Source organism: Mastomys coucha, unplaced genomic scaffold (assembly GCF_008632895.1).
Source record: "Mastomys coucha isolate ucsf_1 unplaced genomic scaffold, UCSF_Mcou_1 pScaffold1, whole genome shotgun sequence".
Taxonomy (NCBI): Eukaryota; Metazoa; Chordata; class Mammalia; order Rodentia; family Muridae; genus Mastomys; species Mastomys coucha.
Genome location: NW_022196891.1, coordinates 53,806,608 through 53,828,354, shown reverse-complemented (window position 1 = coordinate 53,828,354; position 21,747 = coordinate 53,806,608). Strand labels below are relative to the sequence as shown.

General features: G+C 42.3%; 1 protein-coding gene across 8 annotated transcripts in view; it reads right to left on the bottom strand.

Moving 5' to 3' along the window:
• Positions 1 to 21,747, bottom strand: part of Abl2 (ABL proto-oncogene 2, non-receptor tyrosine kinase) — a 96,004-nt gene that overhangs the window by 9,776 nt on the left and 64,481 nt on the right. For 5 of the 8 annotated variants that reach the window (XM_031385737.1, XM_031385775.1, XM_031385745.1 and 2 more), the window contains exons 2-10: positions 21,351 to 21,413; positions 19,431 to 19,601; positions 14,471 to 14,766; positions 10,388 to 10,660; positions 8,877 to 8,961; positions 6,532 to 6,709; positions 5,824 to 6,008; positions 4,766 to 4,918; positions 2,653 to 2,742 (exon numbers count right to left, since the gene is read on the bottom strand). In XM_031385737.1, the coding sequence (XP_031241597.1) occupies positions 2,653 to 2,742; positions 4,766 to 4,918; positions 5,824 to 6,008; positions 6,532 to 6,709; positions 8,877 to 8,961; positions 10,388 to 10,660; positions 14,471 to 14,766; positions 19,431 to 19,601; positions 21,351 to 21,413 (1,494 nt within the window). The remainder of the gene's footprint in view (positions 1 to 2,652; positions 2,743 to 4,765; positions 4,919 to 5,823; positions 6,009 to 6,531; positions 6,710 to 8,876; positions 8,962 to 10,387; positions 10,661 to 14,470; positions 14,767 to 19,430; positions 19,602 to 21,350; positions 21,414 to 21,747) is intronic. The other 3 variants (XM_031385756.1, XM_031385765.1, XM_031385793.1) reach the window with 1 other exon arrangement.

The following is a 21,747-nucleotide window of genomic DNA, read 5'->3' as shown; positions in this document are numbered from 1 at the left end:
CTGGCAAGTTGTTCCATGACTCATGAACTTCTGTGTACATCCACTGACCAATATAACAGCCGTAACATGTGGTACCCACGTTACCAGTGTGCAACTGTTCTGGTTACTTGGTATGCTTGTCCAAATTATTCTACAGTGCATGTAATTTTACTTTTGCTCATTCTGGTAGGAGTGTCATGGGAATCTCATGGTTTAATCTGTACTTTCTGCTGGCAAGTGATGTTGCTCATGGCTTCATGTGCTCACTGGACATTTGAATAACCTCACTAACATTGTTCAGGTGCTGAATAAAAGGGACTCATGTCTGTAGAGATTTCTACTTTAGAGAAGCAATAAATTTATTCCATTTCATTCAAATGAAAATCAGTGCTTTCTCTCTCTGACCCCTGCACGCGCAGACAGACAGACAGACAGATACACACACACACCACAACTAATTAATTACAACAGGAAAAACAAAAACCTGACTCTGTTGGGGATGTCACTCAGATGCTGGAGTGCTTACCTAAATTCACGAGTCCTTAGGTTCACGCCCAAGTACTAAAATTAAAGCAAAGCTCTAAATTCAAAAAAACAAAACCAACCAACCAACACCCAATTATGAAAACAACACTCACTCAGTTGGTTACCCGTGACTGATTTAACAGAGCCATGAGCTTTTTGGCTTTTACTGAGGCAAAAATATACTTTACTCTATTCCAAAACAGAAATAAAACAATTAATTAAATTGTACAAAGTTGTTACCACTTGATGGGTTTTTATTTTTTTTTGGTTTTTCGAGACAGGGTTTCTCTGAATAGCCCTGGCTGTCCTGGAACTCACTCTGTAGACCAGGCTGGCCTCGAACTCAGAAATCTGCCTGCCTCTGCCTCCCAAGTGCTGGGATTAAAGGTGTGCACCACCACCGCCCGGCTTCGCTTGATGAGTTTTAATTACACTTATTTATGTGTATGTATATATTTATGTATATGTGGTATATATGTATATGTGTGTGTGTATGTGTATGTGTGAGGGAAGGAGGGATATACTTTTATAGAAATGTCAACATTGTACTTCCATTTTCCCTCTTTCTTATCTTGTGATAAGTCACTAGAGGAAGACAGAACTCAACTGCCCTGATTTCTTCTTCTAACATGTTAAAACTTGAAACTAAGAGACCAACTCTACTTAATTATGAAGGGAAGGAAAAATATGTAAAAAAACTTCAGAACTGTATTTTCACAGCATCTAATAGGCAGATGAAACTAAGATTTCTGTATTTTTAGCTCTCCAAGAACAGGGTCTCATTCCTTACCACAAAAAGGCAAAGGATTAGCTTTATTAGTCTCGTGGGATAGCCTTGAACTTGAGCTCTTCCTGCCCAGTGAGTGCTGAGGTAACTGGGGTGCCTCCACAGCCTCCACTGTTTGACTTCTGCAGGATCTCCAGAACACTACATACAAAAGCAAGCAGCTTCCTGTGTTTGCCCATATTCTTCCTGCATGTGTCCAAGTACCCATTTCTTGAGTAAGGACAGGTTTATCTCTATTGATAACCTAATATATATAAAGATATAAGTATCCAGTTATATTTATATAATTAAAAGTTTGATAGATGCTTAAGTTGTTCCTACTTTTTTTCAGAATTATAAGCTATACTCAGGCATCACATCTATCTACATAAATCTTAGTTGTACAGTCTATAGTTCTAGAAATGGAATTTTTTTTTTTCGAGACAGGGTTTCTCTTTGTAGCCCGTGGCCTTGGCTGTCCTGGAACTCACTCTGTAGACCAGGCTGGCCTCGAACTCAGAAATCCGCCTGCCTCTGCCTCCCAAGTGCTGGGATTAAAGGCGTGCGCCACCACCGCCCGGCTAGAAATGGAATTTTATGATACTATGTGGTGTGTGTATGCGTGTCTTGCCTTAGATGTGGTTTAAGAGTTAGAGTATGTATTTTTAAAAGAGTTATTTTAAATTGTGTGTGTCTATATGTGCATCTAAGTGTGAGTATAAATACATGAGTGCAGGTACCCACAGAGGCCAGAAGAGGGCACTGGAAACTCTAGACGAGAGTTTTCAACCTTCCTAAAACTGCGACTCTTTAACACAGTTCCTCATATTGCGGTGACCACCAACCACAAAATTATTTCATTGCTACTTCATAACTGTAACTCTGCTACTATTATGAATTGGAATTTAAATATCTGATATTTGACCCCTGTGAAAGGGTTATTTGACCCTCAAAGGAGCTGTGCCCCACAGGTTGAGACTTGCTGCTCCAGAGCAGCCACGGGAATCTGTGAGCTGCCCAGAATGAGTGCTAGGAACTCAAGTCTGGTCTGACCCTCTGCAAGTGCTGAGCCATCTCTCCACTGCCTAGAATATTTTCACACTTATTTTTTAATCTTCTTTGTATTGTGTTAAGAACTACTGAAGTTATTGATTTTCTTTATAGAGACTGAGTAAATTTCAAATCAAAACTAATTTCAGTATGAAATATGATATAGGAAAATACAGAACTAAGAAAGTATAAAAAAGTAGTAACATAAGGATAAGAGAGGCTAAGAGTCAACTCAGCATCTTTCAGTGGTCAACAACTGTCGGAGCCTCCCATATTTGAAATGACCATTACCACCTGGCCACTAGTAACCAACCCCCTGCCCCAGTACTTACCTTCAGAGATGCTGGAGTCGTGGAACATTGTTTCAAAAGCTTGATGGGTTTCAGCAAAAGAGGGTCTGTCAGCAGGGCTCCACTTCCAGCCTGCAGCAGAAAACAACTTACAGCCTCTTTGAGGGATTCATCCCCAGTGGCAAACCAAGCAGTGGGCACATATGTGCCTAGCAGGGTTATACATGCACAGAAACTGTGGGATGAGTGGCCACCTCTCAGCTCCATCCTTGGGGTCTGTGAGTGCCCTCTCTTAGAGCTGGTCCTATCTATCCTTGGTTCCTATTCCTACTACTACAAAAATGAGGACAGGATGGAGAGAAATTTTAGAAAATAGCAAGTTTTTCTCTATTAGAAGTGAACTAATGGGCTGGCGAGATGGCTCAGCGGGTAAGAGCACTGACTGTTCTTCTGAAGGTCCTGAGTTCAGATCCCAGCAACCACATGGTGGCTCACAACCACATGTAATGAGATCTGACACACTCTTCTGGTGCGTCTAAAAACAGCTACAGTGTATTATGTCGGAGCAAGCAGCTAGAGCGAGAGGGGCTGTCCTGAGTTCAATTCCCAGCAGCCACACACATGATGGCTCACGGTCATCTGTACAGCTACAGTGTACTCATACACATAAATAAATTAATTAATTAAAAAAAAGTGAACTAACTACAGAGTGGTGGTGGTGGTGCATGGCTTTAATCTTAGCACTCAGGAGGCAGAGGCAGGTGGATCTCTGAGTTTGAGTCCATCCTAGTCTATAGTGTGAGTTCCTTGTCTCGAAAGAAAAAGGAAAAAAAAGAAAAAGAGAGAGAAGAGAGAGAAAGAGAAGGAGAGAGGAGGGGAGGGGAGATGGACAGGGAGAGGGAGAGGGAGAGAGGGAGGAGGAGTGAGAGAAGAGAGAAGGGGAGGGGAAGAGAAGGGAGGGGAGGAGGGGGAGGGGAGGGAAAGAGAGGAGGGGAGGAGGAGGGGAGGGGAGGAGAGGAGAGGAGGGGAGAGGAGAGGAGGAGAGAGGAGAGGAGGAGAACTACTGGGCTGGCAAGCTGGGTCAGTGGGCAGAAGTGCTCACCACCAAGCCTGACAACCCAAGTGGGTTTCACATGGTGGAATAAGAGAAGTTACTTATCATAATACTGCACTGTGTATGTGTGTGTGCACTCACATACACACACTTTCCCCATAACTAAATAATGTAATTTTAAAACTGAACTAACTGAGAATGGTTGCACACATCCTTAATCCCAGCACTCGGAAGGCAAGGCAGAGGCAGGCAGATCTCTGAGATCAAGGCCAGCTTGCTGGACATAGTGAGTTCCAGACAGCTCAGAATGCATGATGAGAACCACCCCCATCCCCAAACCCAGGTTCCTAAAAATTGAGTTATAAATTCAGAAGTTTAACAAGCTCTTAGGGGATTCCAAAGTTTACACTTGAAACAAATGACTACAGTAGGAACTAGTAATGATCCAGTGCTGCGTGGACACAAGCACACTTCCACTTCCCGCTCGCCTCCTACATGTGTCTCTAAGCAGTCTGATGGTCCTGTTCATAGATGAGATTACTGTTTGGCTTTTATTTGTGTAGTAAAGAGATGGAAGATTCCCACATGTAAGGCATGCAGAAGCCACGTTTTATCCCCTTGACTTAGGAAGCAGAAGCTGGCTGCTACAGCTAAGTGTGCCGGCTGGCCAGTGAGTTCTTGGGATCTCCTGAGATCCTGATACTGGGGGTACAGGCATGTACAGCTGAGACGGGAATCTCATGTGGTTACTAGAAATTTGAACTCAGCCCAGTAGAGGTTTCTTAATAATCAGTCTTTAGTAACCATTCCTATCTAGCTGAGAGCAGCCATCCTTCAAACATATTATGCAAACTCAACTTCTTATGTCTTACTGAATATACAAATGTTCTTGAGAAACTGGCACTCTATTTGGGTCCTTAGGACTCCAATAAGACTCAGTGGTATATCATGTACTATGCCAACTGGCCTGCCAATGACAACCTATTTAACTGTTAACAAGACTAGAGCCATCTGACAAGGCTGAGAGCAGAAATGGTGCCCATTTCATTAATCATCCGGTTGCTGGTCCTTTCTGAAAGCTCAAACATGCAAAACACTTACATGCTCTCATAAGTTCATACACTTTAGGGGGGCATCCCTCAGGCTGTTCCATTCGATATCCTTTTTCCAGTAGGTCATAGACTTGAGATAGGTCAATACCTGGATATGGTGACATTCCATATGTAGCAATTTCCCACAAAAGTACTCCAAAAGCTGTGTAAAGGAATTAAAAAATGTATTTCTATTTGGCCTCAAGTCCAAATTTCTATACTAATTTGGTCTAATGAGTCTCTCTAATTAGTCTCTACTTCTCAGGGCAGCAGAAATTAGATCCAGGACAAAGACAATTTTAATGAAATGTTATCTGACCTTATAAGGCACACTCACCAGAACTCTGGAAATAAGCAAAGCCTCACATGACAAGCAGGGAGCTTTTAGAGAGGACAGGCTGCTGGGACAGCTCTCACAGCCCAGGCTGGCCTACACCTTCCTGTAGAGCCCGGGACGTCCTCTGAACGTGCTCTCCTACTCCTCCATTCTCTGAGTGCTCAGATCAGAGGCCTACGCCACCAGCCCAAGCTCCTTAGTTGTTCCCATAGTCTCGTCATACTGTCTAGGCAGGTCTCAAACTCATGGCCTCAGAGGATCTGAGCATCCAGCAGGAACTCCACGCATACACTGCCAAACCCCAACTGTAGTGATTACAGTTTTTCCCCTGTGCCTATTCCCAACCCCTGGGCTTGACACAGGGTCTTGTACCTCCAGACAAGTACCCTACCACTAGACCGCACCTCAACCCTATGTGGCTCAAGTTGGCCTTCAACGTGTTAAGTAGCCCAGGCTGGCCTCACACCAAACTCCCAAGTCTCCTATCTCAGTCTCTTCAACTTACTTTTATTATTATTATTTGAGCATCCTAAAAGTTCTGAAGAACTAACAAAATTATCTGTGGTCCTAGCACCAAAGAGGCTGAGTCTGAAGAACTGTCCCAAGGTTACCCTAGATAATGTAGTGAATACCAGGCCAGCCATAGGTAATGTTTAAAAAAAGAAGAAGAAGATTAAGACCATGTACAAAGAAAATAAAACAATACATGTAAGAAATTATGTCCACCTTACCCCAAACATCAGATTTAATTGAAAAGGTATTGTAGGCCAGACTCTCGGGAGCTGTCCATTTAATAGGGAATTTGGCTCCAGCATGAGCAGTGTAGGTATCTCCAGTCATCAGTCTACTTAAACCAAAGTCAGCCACTTTTACCACGTGGTTCTCTCCTACTAGGCAGTTCCGTGCAGCAAGATCTCTATGGGAAAGAGAACCCTGCGTTACTCCTGCTGATGGGTGTGAACTAGATGTCTTGGTTCTCTGCTGCAGGCATAGCTGGTAAGAAAATGTTAACACTGGAATACTTTATGATAATCGCCAACATGGTAGAAACTTACTAATTTAATTTGTACCATGCACTGAATACCCACAAGGAGGCAGAATAAAGATGGTGGACAAAATGAATTCCTATTTTTAAGAACAATGGGCTAGATTTCACATGTTAGTAAAAGAACCCTTCCTAAAAGCTTAAAATGACAAATAAATGAATAAATAAATGAATAAACAAACAAACAAACAAACAAACCAACCACCACCCCCCATTTAGGACAAACGTTACTTTAAAAGTTTGGCCACTAGGTGGTGGAAAAGGACCGTAGACATAGTGTTAGAACACCGTCAGAGCAAAGACTCTCTTTTCCAAAAGCTCTGACAAATGTTCCTCCCCTTCCTTCATGTCAGGCAGGACGGCCTTGTGGCTAGTCACAGTCAGGCGCACTCACCTATGGATGAAGTTCTTCTTCTCCAAATACTCCATGGCAGAGGAGATCTGGGTCGCCATGTACAGCAGCACGACAGCGGTGACCTCCTCACGGCTGCACTCCCGGAGGTAATCAAGCAGGTTCCCATACGGCATGTACTCAGTGACAATGTAAAACGGCGGCTCCAGGGTACACACACCTGACCAAGAACAATGGGATAATCTTCACCACATTCTATGAGATAAATACAACAAAAACCACTAACAGGCTGGCCGGGTGCCTGTTTCCTCTGTACTGAACTCTGAAGCAGCACAGACCTTTTCGGCATCGGCCTGTGAAGCAAAGTGGTTTCTTATATTAACCTGACAAGGGATAAGACCAAAATTTCTTTCTTTCTTTCTTTCTTTTTTTTTTTTACTTATTTTATGTATATGAGTACATTGTCACTGTCTTCAGACACACCAGAAGAGGGCACTGGATCCCATTATAGGTGGTTGTGAGCCCATGTGGTTGCTGGGATTTGAATTCAGGACCTCTGGAAGAACAGTTAGTGCTCTTAGCCGCTGAGTCATCTCTCCAGCCCCATTCCTTGAGTTTTGTATGTGCCCACATCCCCCTGCAACTGTGTGCACCCTATGTTGATATAAAGTAACACCACTTCACTTATGTAGACCACCTGCCTCTACCTGTGCTTTGTAAAAAAACCAAAACAAAACAAAACAAAAAAAACCCAAAAAAACCCAAAAACTGTTTTCATAGTCAAAGACTTCACTAATACATGTCAGATAGCATATTAATTTTTTTCTTTTGGTATAGCTTAGCTTAATTTGAGCATTCAAAGAAAAGGGCTTGGGGCGGGGACATGCCTTTAATCCCAGCACTTACAAGGCAAAGGCAGGTAGATCTCTGAGTTTGAGGCCAGTGGGAGTTCCAGGACAGCCAGGGCTACACAAAAAAACCCTGTCTTAAAACAAACAAACAAACAAAAAGAAGCAGGCTAAATTTTAAAAGGGGAAAATGTTTAATCATGTTCCTTTCTGACCCAAACAGGAAAGACACTAACCCACTGCAGCACAGCCATTTCCTGCTTGGATAAACTGATCAGCCACAAGTTTTAATTCACTTTTTCAATGGTCTTTGCTTAATGTCTCTGTTTTATAAAAATATTTCATGACTTTTTTGATACCATCTTGAATGCTTCTAACAGCAATGGCCACTCTTTCTGGAGGACCTGCCTGGTCTGAGTCCTGGCTAGCATCCATGACCTGGAACTTTAGTTCCAGTGGATCTCATTCCCTCCTCTGCTCTCCAAGGACACGAGGCACATATGTAGTATATAGATACATGTGTAGGTAAAACACTCACACACATAAAGTAAGTTAAAAAAAAATTTAAGGAGCTGGAGAGATAGCTCAGTAGTTAGAGCATTGGCTGCTCTTCCAGAGGACCCAGGTTTGATTTCCAGTGCCCACAGGGCAGCTCATAGCCATTTATAACTCCAGTTCCAGGTGATCCAATGTCCTCTTCTGGTTTCCTTGGACATTACACAAGCATGTATTTCCAGATAAAACATGATACATATAAAATAAATAAAAAATAAAATACTCTTTTTTTTAAAAAAAAGTAATCAAGTTGGCCTACTGTCTTTGTTTTAAAGTCTGATTAAATGGGTAGAGGTGTGTGTGTATTGAAGGACTAAGCCTAACTATTCACAACTTGATGCTCACAAGCTGAGTATTCTATCACTGGGATACACCTTCCTCAAAATCACATTTACCAAAGTCGATTTACATCTAGCATTTCTATCACAGTGCTAAAGTAAAATAGAACAAAACTAACAATCCAAAAACCCGCGATCTGAACAGGAAGCTGGGACAGGGGCGTTAGCATTCCGTCTAAACTCCACCCCCACAGATGCCAGGCAGAAGCCAGGTATGCTCCTCTCCATGGTTACCTGGCTACAGCTAGTAGGCCTGCTTGCCCCCTCCTCTCTCTCTTACTCCTGCTTCTCCACCTTTCCTCTTAGCCCCTTGCTCCTCTCCTCTCTCCCCATTTCCTTCTCCCCCTCTCTCCCCATTTCCTTCCCCCCCTCTCTCCACGTGGTCATGGCCAGCCCCTACTTCTCTTACTCTCTCCTTCTCTCTGCCTTTCTCTGCCTCTGCTACCCTCAATTCCCCTCCCCATGTCCTAAATAAACTATTCTATACTATACCGCTGTGTGTCTGGTCTCTCAGGGGGAGGGAATGCCTCGGCATGGGCCCGCCAAGGCACCTCCTTCCCCCACACCTCTCCAGAACATTCTTACAGCTCTTTCTCTTTTTATGATCACAACAAGGGCTTATGAAATCTATGGGTGCGGTTCTCACCTAACAGTTGTACTAAATTAGGATGCTTGATTTCCTTCATCACTGCAGCTTCCTTCAGGAACTCCTCCACCTCCATGGTATCTTCCTGTTAAAGGGAAGAGGAGGCAGGGTAAGAAAGACAAAAAGGAGGTCAAAGCTTTCATTTAAATCAACTCACAAGCCTACTTCAGCTATCAAAGAAAGGTGGCTAGAGACATGGCTCAGTAGTTAAGAGCACTTGCTGCTCTCGTACAGGGCTTGAGTTTGGTCCCCAGTACCGACAGGGCAGCTCACAATCATCTGCAGTTCCAGGACTCTGATGCCCTCTCCTGGCCTCCCTGGGTACTGCACTCACAGTAGGAAAAACATAGCAAACCAATATACAAATAATATTTTTTTAAAGTAAAAGATCATTTGAGTATTTTAGCATATTACCTTGAGAAATTTTGCTACAATCTAATATGTCCTGTATGAGAACAACTAAGAATAATGTCCTTAAATTTATCCAGTGCCAGACACGGGAGTAAAAATAAACAAGGAAGCAAAATTCAACAACTTCATCTTTCAACTACCACAACAGAGGGACCAGAACCAAGAGTCAGTTTTTGATAGGTTAATATTTGATCATCTGATTAGAGCCCATGGTCCTTTTTTTCCCCCAAGATTTATTTATTATTATACATAAGTACACTGTAGCTGTCTTCAGACAGCACCAGAAGAGGGTGTCAGATCTCATTTCAGGTGGTTGTGAGCCATCATGTGGTTGCTGGGATTTGAACTCAGGACCTTCGGAAGAGCAGTCAGTGCTCTTACCCACTGAGCCATCTCCCCAGCCCGAGCCCATGGTTCTTAAAGAGCAAAGCACATCTGCAAAGCCTTGCTCCTTCTTAGTAAACAGGGCTGACTACTACCTGGGAGAGCTCACAAGAATGTCCACAGGGAGTGGCAAGTCTGTGACTTTATAGCAGGACACTTAGAAAAAGAGACAGTAGGGTCACAGAAAGGGCTTCTGTGAGTTTAAAAACAAGATGTGATCTAGTTGGGTGTGGCAGTGACACCTGTAAGCCCAGCATTTGGAGGCTGAGGCAGGAGGATTGTGACTACTTAGTGAGAGCAAACCTGTCACTTCTACTTTAACTAAGAAGAGCATCTCGAATTGTAAGGAGGAAGGGAAAACAAAAGCTAGAGGGACAGAGGCCAGAGCAGGGAGCTTGTGATGTAGACTGCGCACAAAGAATTCTGTCCCCCAGGGCTTGTTCTCAACAGAACTTATAATTTGCTTCTAAATTCTCACTGAGCTCCCTATCAACAGCCTCTGGAGACAAGCCTTTTCCCACACGTGGGTTGCACTGCAGTGAATAATCTGCCCCTGCACTGTCAGCAAAGGCATTAAGTTAATCACCACCATTTGCTGAAGTGTTTGGCACCAGTGGGTGGAAAGCGTTCCAGAGTTGAAGAAGGGCACACTGATCTTTCCAAGTGATTCGGCATGCACACGCAGATGCCTGGAAGCCCAGCTCTCAGCAACCTGCCTTCAGTGTTTTCACAGCCACCGTAAGGCTGTACTTCTTCCAGACGCCAACATAAACCTCTCCGTACTGGCCGCCCCCGAGTTTGTGCTTCATGGTGATATCTGTCCGCTCCATTTCCCACTTGTCATGGATAGGAGACACACCATAGACGGTTGGCTTGTTGCACTTAGGTGCTGGGTAGTGCAGCGTGGTCACTAGCCCATCAGCAACTGTGGAGTGGTGGTGAACAAGCTCTGCTAAGGTGCTAAAGCGGCTCTCGGCAGTCACATACACCTGGAGAGAAGAGAACAATCAGCAACTGGAGACCAGAGTCATGTTTGACAGCAAGCACCTCAATGCCATGGGGACACGAAGGCCACAGGAAGGGGATGTGTTTCTTTTTTCAGACAGGATCTTAACTATGTAGCCCTGGGTGTCCTTGAACTCATAAAGATCGACCTGCCTCTGCCTTCAGAGAGCACAAGTTAAATGTGTGCACCACAGTTTCTGGCCTGACTTTTTTGTTTGTTTTTGAGACAATGGTCTCCATTATGTAGCCCTGGCTGGCCTTGAACTCCTGATGCTTCTGCTTCCACCTCCAATGTACAAGGATTACAGGTTGTATGCTAGTGCTGCATAATAATTAAGGCAGAGTAAGTGTTAATGCCTAGGGCAAGGGAAATGCCTTAACCATTTTAACCATTCTTCCTGTTCTTTCTAAATTAGCCTTGAATGAGAATGCCCAACTAAGCTGCAGAGACATCAGGAACTCTAGTCCTCAAACTGTTTTTAAGCATCAGGACTGTAAGTTGTATAGCACTCCAAAGATTCTGGAGGAAGAACACCAGGAGTTCCAGGTCAACTTGGGCTAAAGCTAGACACGGTCACAATTAAGAGCTTGTACAACCCAAACCTGAGAGAAGTGATTAAACAGGCAATCTGGATCCACCTTCTAAGCTAATAAAGTATGATGCCACAGTCCATTCAGAATATAAACTGACAGCTACTAATTTAGATATTGCAAGGTTAACATAAGCATAATTTTGATTTAATATCATATAATTATAAATTTTATTTATTTTTATACACCCTTTAAAAATGTGTAGGCCATTAAAAAAGAGACATAATTGGACTTCAGAGTTATTAACAAGATGCTTGCTAATTTGTGATAATTAGTTAGAAGTGTAAAATAAGATAGCAGTCTTTGGCTTTATTGTCTAAGGGAGTATGACTTATTTTTAATTAACTGACTAATTATAATTTACACTATATATATATAACCAGTTTATCTATATAACCTAGTCTGGTCTCAAATTTGTGATCTTCTTGCCCCAATTTCATGACTGCTAGGATCCTAGGGTATGTGCCATCATGCCCAGGCTGTTTAAGTAAACAAACAATTGTTTCAAACAAATGAAAAGCTGCATTGTTATATATTAAACGTACATAATTCATAAGTGGAGAATGTGGTCTTTCACAGAATAAACTCCTCCAGTAAACATCACCCACACAAGAATGGCAGCATCACCAGCCCCGAGTCCTTGCCAGCTGCCTACTGCTGCGAAGGTTTTCACTATGTGCGCTTCCAGCATGTGGAACTAAACCGTGTAAGGGAATTCATATAGCATGTGTTGTCTATTGTTAATCTATAATTCACATGCTATAAAACTCAGTATTTTAAGGTATACAATTCAGTGGCTTTCAGGACATTTACAAGGCTCGCTAACCAACCACGACTATCTAAGTCCAGCACAGTTACTTACAGCTGTCAGCAATCACGCCCACACTCCTCTCCACACAGCTCTCTGGCAAATACTAATCTGTTAGTCAACTTTCTGTGTATGAAACTCATCTATAGAAGAGGGCAGAAAAGTTCTCTGAACAAGGATGGAAGACAGGTACTGTAGGCTTCGGGCTATATAGGGTTTCTGTAGCAACGGCTCAGGTCTGCTTAGAAATACAAAGTAGCTTCAGAAAATTCAGAAATGAACAGATAGCTAATAGGACACAGCCTCCTATGGACCTGTGTGTAGAGCATCATGTTTATTTCTGTTTCTGTAGGAGATTCTGTCTTAACAATACACAATAATTTATTAGTCAATTATGTCACTTAGTGCTTAGATTTTGCGGCTACCATAAATACTGTTGCTGTGAATCAATGTTCTTGTACAGTCTGACACATGTGTGCTCACTTTTGTTGTGTATGTGTTAGGGAGTAGATGTAAAGTGTCCCCCAAAAGACCTGTGCTGAAGAGCTGGTCTTCAGCTTCTGCTGCTGCTCCCTTGCTGTGCTATGGAGTTGAGCAGCTCAGCTCTACCACGTGACCCAACCAGGAAGGTCTACCTGATCACAGCCTGCAGGTAACAGAACCATTGGTAGTAGACTGAACTCTTTCAAACCAGGAGTGAAAAATACATGTTTCTTCACTGTTTCTCTGTGATATTTGTCACAGAGACAAACAAAAGCAAAACAACTAATAATGACTGCATCTCTTCTTATATTACATACTCTGATCCCATTCACTTGGGCCACAGACAATACATTATTATACTTATACAATGGCTAAACGAGAGAGAGAAAGAAAGAGAGAGAGAGAAAGAGAGAGAGAGAGAGAGAGAGAGAGAGAGAGAGAGAACTAATAAAATATTTCCTGTGCTGGATCAGCTCTCATACTTTACAAAAGTCGCTTCATTTAATCCTTCCACTAATCTCGTAGAGTGGACTTAATAAACAGACAAGGAGGAGACTGACACCATGGCTTAATGGTTCAACTCTCTTCAAGAGAGTTCAGTCTCCAGCACCCATGCCAAGAAGCTCACAGCTCCAGTTCTAGGGAGTCCAGAGCCTGTGTGGGAACTACGCCCATATGCACAAACACACCCCCATATGGACACACAACACATTCTATATACATCATTAATACAAATCAAAAGTAAATGAGGGCAAAGGGAAGGAGGTGTGGTGGTGCACACCATAAGCATAGCACTCTGAAGACAGACAGGATGGTCACTCCTATTTGTATGTATGGTCTATATAGCAAGTTCCAGTACACAAAGAGATCTAGTCTAAATCAGCATCACCAACCACCACACCACCACGCAAATTGAGACTTAGGGAAAGTCTCCTAGTTAATAAATGGTGAGCTGCAAGGCACAGCGGTTCTGCCTACTCTGAGGCCCATGTGACCCTCCTACTTTTTACACCCTACTGAGGGAGGAAAGGGGGCTCAACTTCATGGACCATTCAATAGAACAAGTGGTTTAAGTTCGGAACTTTTAAGTCATGTTTCATTTTGTTTTAAAATGGAATTACTGTTGTTTTATATGTGTGGGTGTTTTACCCACATGTTTGTGCACCACACATATACCTGGTGCCCATGGAGGTGAGAAAAGAGCACTAGATCTCCCAGAATTGGGGTTGCAGATGGTTGGAAGTCACCATGTGGTACTGTAAATCAAACCCAGGTCTCTGCAAGAGCAGCCAGTGTTCCATCTCTCCGGCCCTAAAGAATTGGTGTAACACATTCACTCTACTCAGACTGGCTGGGTAATTCATCTATTGCCATTAACACACACTGATGACAAACAGCAGCCTCCGAACGCCCTGTCACTCTGAATTCTCTGTTGAACAGGAGTCTCCTTCCAAAGGCTTATGGTTGATTTTTAACTTCTTCTCTATGTTCTTGGTATGTATTTGTGCTAATGATTAAAACAGCTAACCTGTATAAGTCTCTTCATTCCTCAACTTCAAATATGGCTTACCCTTAATTATCTACATTTTTTTTGTTTTGTTTTGTTTTTTGAGACAAAGTTTCTCTGTATAACCCTGGCTGCCCCTGAACCAGAAATCGGCCTGCCTCTGCCTCCCAAATGCTAGGACTAAAGTGCGCCACCACTGTCCAGCAATTGTCTACAATCTTTAACTTGTATTTTTTTAGTTGTTTTGAAATAAGCAAGCTCTAATATGCTAAATAGCCCAAACTCAGAAAATTAGGCAATACTTTATTTTATATCAGATATAAAAATGATTTTCTATTTTTTCCCTGTTCAATACATTTCTATTGAAGAGCCAGTCCACATGAGCAGGTTGCTGACAAGTCTTACCTTGCTGTCTGTGGTGGTATTGATCCTGTAGTGATACACACGTCCCTCATACCTGAGAGAGATGGACAGCTGCCCAGGGCTGCTCTCACTCTCTCGAACCAGGAAACTGCCATTGATTAGGCTGCTGAGGAGATACTCCGCTGCACTGCGGGACACTGGTCCGTGGTACCAGGAATGTTTCTCTAGGCTGTTAACTGGAGTGATGTAGTTGCTTGGCACCCAACCCTGTCCATTCTTCGAGCGAACTTCACTCCACTCACCATTCTGGTTGTAGCCAAGGACTCGAAGCTTCTCACCTAGTCATCAAGTCATCACAGAAAGAAAGAAAACATGTTAGGACTGTCAGACTGCAGCAGTGTACTGTCAGACTCCAAAGTCACTGAAAACTGAACCAAGAACTTTGGTTCTTGCTTACTAACGTCCTGACTGATCTCTACTTTGTCCCTTAAGTCATAGCAGCTTAACAAAAACACTTTCTAACAGCTAGTATGAGTTTCTGAAGGATTATATATCACTTAAAAATTCTTCCAGAAACTATGAACTATATTAAAATAGGATATAGAGTTTACTGAAATACATAGAAAATGACAGTGTTGTGTATGTGTCTGTGTGTGTCCCCAAAAGAGGGGTTGGGTCCACTGGAACAGGCAGTTCTGAGGTACCCAACATGGGTACCGAACTCCAGGCCTCTGAAAGAGCACTAAACATTACCTACTGAGTGCCATCAACCCAGCCCGCCTGCCCATCCTTTTCCTTTTATGTGAGTCTCATTTAGCCTAGACTGGATGGCCTCAGACGCATGATCCTAATTCACTCTCCTGAATGCTGAACTTTAGACATGTACTAACACATGAATAGTACTTACTCCTCAAAAAATACAATAAATTTTACTTCCACTTAATATATATATATATATGTACACACAGACACAGACACACACACACACACACAGACACACACATATATACATAATTATTCATTGTTAATGAACAGGACATGTGAAATACAAAGTTACCTAAATTTTCAGATGATACCAAAGCAACAAAGCCATCAATATAAGCAAACACTTCCCAAGACCCTAGACTCACAAAGAGTTTTTAGCAAGAAAACTGTTTCAAGGAGTAGGGGGCTGGTGAGGACTCATAAAGCAGTGTTTCCAGGACTCAGGGATTAAAAGTTCCATGTTCACAGTATCTCCTTGTTTCCCATAAGAATGACTCACGTTTTGCCATTTCTCTAAAATTAGTCTACGGAAACAGAAAATAACTCTAAAATTGGAACCCAAAATTCCAATCACTTGGTGAATCTTTCCATCAGCTTGAATCTCTTGATGTTGTATTAAAACTGGAAATATCTGGTGTGGACTTCAACATACACCCTGTCCCACACCTGCAGCACAGGGTAGAGCAAATGTCCATCTAAGGCCACCCTGTAGCACCTGGCGCTCTCCTTTCCAAGAGATGCAGCTTTTCTATAGAGTTCACACCTGCTATCAATGCTAGAGAGCAAAAGGAAGACACACGGTGTAGTGGTGTAGTACAGGGCACAGGAGACACCAGGCCAAGGCTGGTGAGGAAAAGTTCAGCCTTACTATGGTAGCCATCTACCTTTCTCCTGCGGCCTCTTGTTATTTATTATAACGTTGTTTTCTCTGCCCTACCATTATTTTACCTGAGACACCTAAATATAAAAGCACTCAGAGGTCTGTGTAGGAACTTATATATGTATATATTATATACTGTATATACATAATAAGACACGAGTGTCTGGTATGGTGGAGCATCCACACAAATGTGCAGGTGCACAGTAGCTAACTATGTGTCCAAAAGAACTTGCTAGGAAACTCAAGATATGTGTGTGTGTGCTGCTTCCTTAAACACTTAAAGAGGACTGCTTAATACAGGCCATCATAATCAGGACAGAGCCCAAACTCCTAGGGTTATAATACACATACCACCCAACCCCGGTTTAATTTAGTTAGAATTTTCTGCTCTGGAATTCTTGACTGCCGTGGAAATGGACAAGGAGACAGACTTTGAACCTGTCAGTACAGGACAGAGACTCACTTTAGCACTATTCTGGCCAACAATGTTTCTGCTTCAAGTATTTCAAATGCTGAGATTGCAGACAAAAGCCAACATAAAACTCTTTTAAAAAAACAATTTATTTTTATTTTACGTGTACAAATATTTTGGCTACATGCATGTATGTATACTATGTATATGTGTGGTTTCTGAAGAGGCTACAAGAGTGTATGAGATGGTACAGGTCACCACCGAGTGCTGGCGACTGAACCAGGGTCCTCTGCAGGAACAGAAAGTGCTCTTAACCACTGAGGCATCTCTCTAGCCTCCAAACTTTTCTTTATTTATTTCAAGGAAGCTATCACCTTCAGAAAAGTAACTAAAGTAAGTGTTATTTTGTTTTAAAGGATAATTTTTTTCCTCTTAAAAATGTAAAAAGGCAGCCGGGCGGTGGTGGCACATGACTTTAATCCCAGCACTTGGGAGGCAGAGGCAGGCGGATTTCTGAGTTCGAGGCTAGCCTGGTCTACAGAGTGAGTTCCAGGACAGCCAGGGCTACACAGAGAAACCCTGTCTCAAAAAAAACAAACACCACCCCCCCAAATATATATATATATATATGCATATATGTATATATATATATAGGCAGGCATGATGTCAAACACCTCTAATTCCAACACCTGCCTCATTAGTAACAACAAAGCTTTAGCATAATATCTTTTTATTAATAAGAACCTGATATAAAAATTAGGTATTTCATAGTTTTTGAGAAACCATTGTCAATTATGCTATAAAGGGAATCCTAGTCCCTGAGCAACATACTAATAGTTGCTATAACTATTAACTAGTAAGATTTTACCAACGTTTTCTTGTGAAGAAACTATCTTGTAAAGTAACAAGAAAATTTTACCTAAGCAGTAATGTTCTTCATCACTGCTTTGCAAACACACATGCACACAGAGCACTGCTGAGTAAAGGAGCACCACACAACAGAACATGGCTTGGAAGTCTTTTGCTTTTGCCTCGAACTTTTATATAAAAAATTCCTGTTAAGTCCATAAGCATAACCTTCACATGGACATCTATTCTAACTTCTGCCCCAATAAATCACTCTCTCAGGGCTGACCAGAGAAGGTCCTGCATTTCATTGTCTGTATGCCTCTGAAGTGTGTATGTAATCAGGCTCTCTGAACAAACTCTGAGAAACTGAACAAGTCTGAGAAACTCAGTCTGGCGCTGGAGAGATGGCTCATCACTTCAGAGCACTGGCTGCTCTTCCAGAGGACCTGGGCTAGGTTTCCAGCAACCATATGGTAGCTCACAACCATCTGTAATTCCAATCCCATGAGATACAACCATTCTTGTGACCTTCAAGGGGCATCAAGTACATATATGGTACACATGTAGAAAGGCAGGCAAAGGCTCAGACACACAGATTAAATAAATGTAAAAAAAATGTAAAGAAACTCAGTTTTCCATGCTTTATTTTTAGTAGATCTGATGGCACTCAAACATTGATATATGGACTGAGGTTGTAGTTCTTTACGACTTGCATAGCTTACATGGGGTTCCAAAGTTTGATCTCCAGCACTGGAAAAATGGCTATTTATAAAATTGTGATATAGAAACATTTCCTCGAGGTCAGGGAAGGCCTGCTGACTTGGTATTGTCATTTCCACTAACTACTTCATTCTGACCCTTAAGAATTTAAGAGTCTGTTTGACAAGTGATTGATAGTTATACTTTCATTTGGTTAAATATTTTGAAATACATTTTCTCACAGTGGGAGGCTTTACAAGTTCAAAAAACAAACAAACAAAAAAGAGTGCAGCAGACTGAGAATGTGCCCACCCTTCTTCCTTCTCGTAACAGTCTTACTGTCTTCACTGGTGATTTTATCTGGTCATGTCCTTAATGTTTCTTAGTTAATAAAAACAGTCCTATTACCACTCTCTTAAAGATACTGCAGCAGGGCAGCTCTCCTAACTGTCGCTTTCACTAGCTCATAGAAACAGCAGTCTGTCTCGGCCAGTGCAGCTGAGAGCCTGACAACCAAACAGGAGCCACAGACCCAACATAAGCACTGGACCACTCCCTTTCTACTGCTCTAAAGAATGAGACTGTTGCTAACCTAAGCAGTAGTGTCCTTGAGTGAGCTAGGAGGCTCACATTTTGGGTCCAAGGTCCTGCTCTCACAGTAGATGGGTACGAGTCTTCAGAGGGGCAGTCTGTCCACGGCAGCTTCTCTGACTGCCAGTGGGGTTCTGCACTGCATCTTGTTTCAGTCACAATTCAATGGAAATAAATGGATGTCAGCTTGTATCAGAGCACCAACTTCTAAGAATATGGACTATTCCTGACGTGTTTTAAATCATTTTATTTTTTTAAAAAGATTTATTTATTATTATAAGTAAGTACACTGTAGCTGTCTTCAGACAGCTCATGACAGATGTTTATAAGCCACCATGTGGTTGCTGGGATTTGAACTCAGGACCTCTAGAAGAGCAGTCAGTGCTCTTACCCACTGAGCCATCTCTCCAGCCCAATCATTTTATTCTTAACAAGTCCTGAAAATAGAACTGATTGTTTTTAAGGCATCAGTGTAGAAACACGTAAAAAGAAGGATGAACCAAAAGTGCTTGGGCACAAATCACCTGTCAATGTCAGCGGCAGAAGCCAGCACATAGCCCTTCATTTCTCAGCCTAGAAAACTAGAAAGTAGAGCTGGGCAGTGGTGGCGCACGCTGTTAATCCCAAGTGCTGACTTCGAAGGCAGAGGCAGGAGGATTTCTGAGTTGGAGGACAGCCTGGTCTACAGAGTGAGTTCCAGGACAGCCAGGGCTATACAGAGAAACCCTGTCTCAAAAAAAAAAAAAAAAAGAAAGAAAGAAAGAAAAGAAAAGAAAACTAGGAAGCAGAATTTAAAGACATCTCACCTTTAGTGATACTAAGGGTGTTATCACCACTTGCCACAAAGTCATAAAGTGCAACAAAGAGATTAGGGTCACTCTCAGTGGCTCCCAGCAAGTTCTCCTTGGAGCTCCACCTGATAGCTTCATTCAGTGCCTGAGATTCAGCATCACAGCCAAACGGGCGGTGCAAAACTTCTGCAAGACACAAAAAGGGAAAGGCATCCAGTGAGTCAAAACAGCGAAGAATTCAGAGTCCAGAGTGAGGGCTGCATGTGAGCTGCTGGCTGGCGTACACTTAGACTAGCTCACAGAGTCACAAAGAAGCCAGAAGTTAAGTTAGGCCATCATCTACTGACATCATCTACAGTGAATCCAAGGCAAACCTGAGCTACATACAACTCTATCCCAAAAAACAACACACACAAAGAGTTGGCATAGGTGCTGTTATTTCCTGGGCTTATGGCAGCAACTGACTTGCTGAAACTGTTTAACACTGTGGTCAAAGGAGAGATCATAACCAGAGGGTTTAGTTCTGGTTTACATGCATTCCCCTAAACCAGACTTCAGTGAACAACAAAGGTGCAGTTCTCTAAAAATGAGAAACAAAACTTACAAACAAGTGCCTACAGGCTTTATAAAGCACAAGGGTGCATTGCTGTGTCATGGCCTGCAGCTCTTTGGAGGTGGGCTGAGTTAGAGTCTCAAATGGCTCATACTGTCTCAGTCTCAGGCTTGCTACGAACTGAGGGTGGCCTTCCTTATCCTTCTGCCATCGAGGCAGTGCTAGGATGACAGGAGTGGCCTTCACACCTGGCTAATGTAGTAAAAACCTAAAATATGGATGGTAAAGTTAAGAAACCCTTCTAAGCTAGATGCCTGCTTTATGCCTTCATACAAAACAAAGCAGGGAAAGTAAGTTTCTCAAGAAATAAATATCTTATGTATCAATATCATGTATTTACAAATAATAAATATAGACATGGTGCTTCTAGCAAAATTAATCCTGACGCTCTCTGCCTAACAGAAACACATCTGAATCAGGATGGCAGCTCACACCTGTAATGCACCACTCAGGGGATTGAGGCCAGGAGTTTGAGGCCAGCCTAGATTACAGAGTGAGACTTACCTTATCTCAAAACAGTAAAGAAAAAGAAACACATTCTAATTTAATCCGAAATACTGTTAGCATCCAAAATATTGTTTTATGTTATGATAGCTTACAATTGTTCATTTAATTTTTTAAAACTCTTAATCTCTTTTCCAAAGCAGTAGATTTCTGTAAACTATTAGTAACTTAATCAAGGTTCTAAAAAACACCATCAATGTACTGAGTTTTAAGTATGCACACCATCTAAGACCTTGTAAGACCTATTTCTTCTTTGAGGCTTTTTTTGTTTTATTTGTTTTTTAAAAAAAAGATTTATTTACTTATTATATATAAGTACACTGTAGCTGTCTTCCAACACCCCAGAAGAGGGCGTCAGATCTCATTAAGGATGGTTGTGAGCCACCATGTGGTTGCTGGGATTTGAACTCAGGACCTCTGGAAGAACAGTTGGTGCTCTTAACCGCTGAGCCATCTCTCCAGCCCCCCTTAAGGCTTTTAAAGTTTCTGAATCTAATCTTGTACCACATTTGTTAAAAATTACCTGATTTTCATACTCTAGTTTGGTTATGCAAAATAAACAAACCAATCAAAACCAAAATCAAAAAGACCCACTGTTCTTTCAGGAGCAATGTTCTTGCTCCTAAGGACTATTAAATGGCTGCTTGCCGAGGCAAGTCCATCTGTCTATGTCAAATAACATTTTTCTCTAAAGTCTCCTTCCTAGTTTATTCAAAATTGACTTTGCCACATTTGCATCTGTGGTTTTCTTTTGTTTCGAGTCATTCCCTCTTCTCCATCTCTCCTTCAATGCTTTGTTCAGTCCCCACAGATCTCACCTGGACTACTGCCTCCAGTCTTGTCTCCCTCAAATCCATCCTCCACACAGCTGGCAAAGTGATCTATTTAAGACAAAAATTGGACCATATCACTCTTGAGCCCCTTTAAGTTATTCATCAAACTCCTGGTCTCTTGGCTTTCAAGTCCTTTCATGAGTAAGGTAAACCTACTTCTCTGCTTCACCTCTCCCCACAACACACCTTACACGTAAACTTTACTGGGGCTGCCTCCCACATTTGGGCCTTGTCCATGTAATCCATTATACCTGTAGTGGCTTCTCCTGCTCTTCTTTTGTGTGTATGTGTATGTAGGCAGACGTGTGTGCACGTGTGTAGGCTAGAGAAGAATCTCGTGTGTGTGTGTGTGTGTGTGTGTGTGTGTGTGTGTGTGTGTGTA